Source organism: Elephantulus edwardii, unplaced genomic scaffold (assembly GCF_000299155.1).
Source record: "Elephantulus edwardii isolate Elephantulus edwardi_28Jun2011 unplaced genomic scaffold, EleEdw1.0 scaffold00057, whole genome shotgun sequence".
NCBI lineage: Eukaryota > Metazoa > Chordata > Mammalia > Macroscelidea > Macroscelididae > Elephantulus > Elephantulus edwardii.
Window position 1 is genome coordinate 14,134,821 of NW_006399807.1, and position 4,173 is coordinate 14,138,993.

The 4,173-nt window shown below is 36.0% G+C and overlaps 1 protein-coding gene across 1 annotated transcript; it reads left to right on the forward strand.

Moving 5' to 3' along the window:
• The first annotated feature begins 2,320 nt into the window (after positions 1-2,320).
• Positions 2,321-2,851, forward strand: LOC102867420 (60S ribosomal protein L18a-like). Its single transcript, XM_006887418.1, has one exon. It carries the CDS (start codon positions 2,321-2,323, stop codon positions 2,849-2,851), a length of 531 nt encoding a protein of 176 aa, XP_006887480.1.
• Positions 2,852-4,173: the final 1,322 nt, after the last annotated feature.

The window sequence follows — 4,173 nt, forward strand, 5'->3', positions numbered from 1 at the left end:
GGTATATTCAAAGCAATGCAATAGCTAGGTCATATGAAATTTCTGTAGACAACTAATTTCTGTAGAAAACAAAATATATCAAATGAGGAAATTACAACCTCTTCATCAAATGATGCTGGCAAAACTGCAGAAAGCTGAAACAGGATCCATATCTCACACTATTCATAAAAATTAGCTAAAAGTGGATCAGAAATGATATAGAAATAAAACTCCAAACCCTAAAGATAGTAGGAGGCAAAATGTGACCTAACTTAGAAGCCTAGATTATGAAATAAATATGCTGGCAGATACAGCCAGAAATGCATAACCGTAAGGGAATAACATCAATTAATGGGACTTTTTAAAGATTAAAACCTTTTTACAATAGTGTGTAAATAAAACTCCTTATGAAAAAGACATTAGGCAATGTCATTTCAGACAAGGGTTATGTAACAAAAGTTTATAGAATACTACAGGGCTTCCACAAGAAAATAACTGATAACACAATTACAAAATGGGCAAAAGACATGGAAAGACTTTTCACAGAAGAAGATATTTGATGGCCAACAGACACGTGAAGAAATGCTCAAAATCATTGGCAATAAGAGAGATGCAAATCAAAACCACAATGAGATAGCATCACACTCGAGTAGCAGTGGCAAAGTTTAACAGGACAATAAGCTATAAATGTTGAAGAATGTGAAGAAATTGGAACTCTATCACATTGTTGGTGAAATCATAAAATGGTACAACCATTCTAGAAGACATTTGGTGTTTCATCAAAAAGCGAAGTACTTTTTAAGGCAAAAAAAAAAAATTATATTGATTCCTATAACCAAATGCAGGAGCCAGGTATTTGAATTCTAATAATCTCTCTCCAGTTTTATTTTTTCTTTTCTCTATTTTTGATTGTTTTGTATTTTGCATGCCACTTCCAATGCCAGATTACCTCAGCTACAACCCCAATATGGAACTGAATAAAGCCGTATTTTTTATATTAGTACTAAAAATACATCATCATATTCCACTATTCCTCTGTGAATTCATCTTGAGTGGTGTTAGTTCATGAATAACATATCAGCATAGGAATCCTGAGTATTTTAAAATAAGGCAAGACATTTTTTAGCATATTCAAATGAAATATGAAGTTCTGGGAGTATGTGTAATAGAGTAGATGGAATTATCATACTCTGCTGGTGGCAATGCACAGTAACACAACTCTTTTGGATAAGGGCCTTGCAACTTCTTAAAAAATTATACTTCTCATATGACAAAAATTTTTATTCTTAAGTATTTATCCAAGAAAAATGAAAGCAGATGTCCATACAAAAATTTATCCACAAATACTCATAATAACTTGGCATGCAATCACACCAAACTGCCAACAACCTACATGCCCATCCACAGACAAATGGATAAACAAATGGTGACCTATCAGTGATGTTTACAATAAATATCATTGTATTTGGGTAATAATGCTAACTGAAGCACATTAAAAGTTTCAAAAAATATCAAAAAACTTTGCAGGAGAGTAAAAAGAGAACCTATAGGCTAGAAAAAAAAAATACTTGGAAACAACACATTTGGCAAGATACCTCTAAGATTTATAGAAAACTCCAACATTTCTATGAGAAAAAAGACAAAAAACTCCATTACAAAAAGAACAGAAAGCATGACTGAACCATCAAAGAAGACATTCAGAGATAGTCAAGGAAAACAAAAAGAAATGCTCAAGATCATTAGCTATTCTCATTATCACATGCTGTTGAGACAGAATGAACTCATAACTGACCTTCCAGCATATTTTCAGAGGCTATAATCACAAAGGAAGAGATTTCCCATCATAGAAAGCAGTTTGGTGCTTCCTTACAAAGTTGAGAATAGAAATACCATTGGATCTAGTGAATAATAAAAAAAAAATAAAAAAGAAATGTATTGTAAAGGAATAGTAGTCGTGACACAAATGGATCTATATACACCTATGTTTATTGCAACATTATTTGCAATATCAAAGAATTAGAAATAGTTAAAGAATCCATAAGCAGACAAATGACTAAAGAAACTGGTACATGCCCACAATGGAGTATTAAGCATCACTAAAATGTGATCCAGAATTTGTGAATTTCTGTACAACATTGGCAAATGTAGAACAAATCATTCTGCATCACATACATCATTCACAAAAGGACACTTAAGGTATAAACCCACTAATATTAAAAGCTAAGGAAAGGTTTAAACACAGGTAGAATCAATCTTGTAAAGTTGAGAAGGGAGAAGAGGGGGTTAAAAGCTGAATGAATAAATACCTTTTTCGGGTCGTGGCGAGCGCAGAGAGGTCGCAATGAAGGCTTCGGGAACACTTCGTGAGTACAAAGTGGTGGGGCGCTGCCTGCCCACCCCTAAGTGTCGGACTCCACCACTTTACCGCATGCGCATCTTTGCCCCCAACCATGTTGTTGCCAAGTCCCGCTTCTGGTACTTTGTGTCACAGCTGAAGAAGATGAAGAAGTCTTCTGGGGAAATTGTATACTGTGGACAGGTGTTTGAGAAGACCCCCTTGCGTGTGAAGAACTTTGGCATCTGGCTGCGCTACGACTCCCGCAGTGGGACCCACAACATGTACCGGGAATACCGTGACCTGACCACCGCAGGAGCTGTCACCCAGTGCTACCGCGACATGGGCGCTCGGCATCGTGCCAGGGCCCACTCTATCCAGATCATGAAGGTGGAGGAGATCGCAGCCAACAAGTGCCGCCGACCTGCACTCAAGCAGTTCCATGACTCCAAGATCAAGTTCCCACTGCCCCACCGGGTCCTGCGTCGCCAGCACAAGCCACGGTTCACCACCAAGCGGCCCAACACCTTCTTCTAGGCACAGCCCCTCTGCCTCATCCCAGTTTGCACAATAAAACGCCTTGGGGATTGAAAAAAAAAAAAAGCTGAATAAATAAATGGACTGCATGAAGGAAAAAACAATATACAATAAGGATGTGATTATATATCATAGTACAATAATTTCAATAGTCAATTATAATTAATGTTTTAAAACAAAATGCCTATGAATAACCAAATGGGAAAAACAGTATGACGTTAATCTGAAATAATAAAGAAAATAAAAATTATGCATTAAAAACCAGAAAAGATGTTTTGTTATTATAATTAACCACAGAGATATCAAGTATATCTGTTGAAATACTACACAACGATCATATAGTCATTTTGTCCTCATCCCTCTGCCAGTGTCATCTGGTATGGTTCCACTTCATCATCCCCTTAGTGATGCTACTCGGTGAACTGAAATGCCTACTGCAGCACAAGCAGGAGTGACAAATGATTTAGTGTACCAATTTCTATAGGCATCTTTCTAATTTCATCACCACAAGGCTAGAGGAAATGAATATTTTGGTTCCTTGTAAGAGTACAATTTATGTATTTTCCTTTCCTCTCTATTTTTTAGATGTTATTCATCTAGCTCTGACTCATAGCAATCTCAACCGAGTACACCAGAATGAAAACACTGTCCAGTCCTGCTCCATCTTCACAGTGTTTATAGTGCTTAATCCCACTGTTACAGCTACTACATCAATTCATCTTGTTGAGGGTCTCCCCTGACCTTCTACTTTAATAAGTATGATATCTTTTTCCAGATATTGACCTCTCCTGATAACATGCTCATCATCCTTGACTTCAAGGATCATTGTGACTGTACTTCATCCTAGGCAGGTCTGTTTGTTCTTTTGGCAGTCCATGGCATATGTAAGTAACACTCTTTATCAACACCATAATTTAAAGGCATCAGTTCTTCAATTTTTCTTATTCTTTGTTCATCTTTTGTTTGCCTATGAGGCAATTTAAAAGACCATGGCTTGGTTCAAGTGCACCTGAATTCTCAAAGTGACACTATTGCTCTTTATTAATTTAAAGAAGTCCCTTGCAGAACATTTACTTAATGCAATACAAGTATCTGAATTTAAAAATTTTTAGAAGCAGAGTTTAATTACTTTTCTGTACATAAAACAATTGGAGTTAGGTTAATAATACATAGGTTGCAAAGTGAGTCAAGGAATCTACTTAAAAATTTAAAAAACATATTTTAATTATAAGTGCCAAATGTTTATATTTAGACTGCAGCTGCAAATAGTTTTTACAAAGTATTGTGTTATGTTTTTACCCCACTTAAACTGCTTAGTGTTC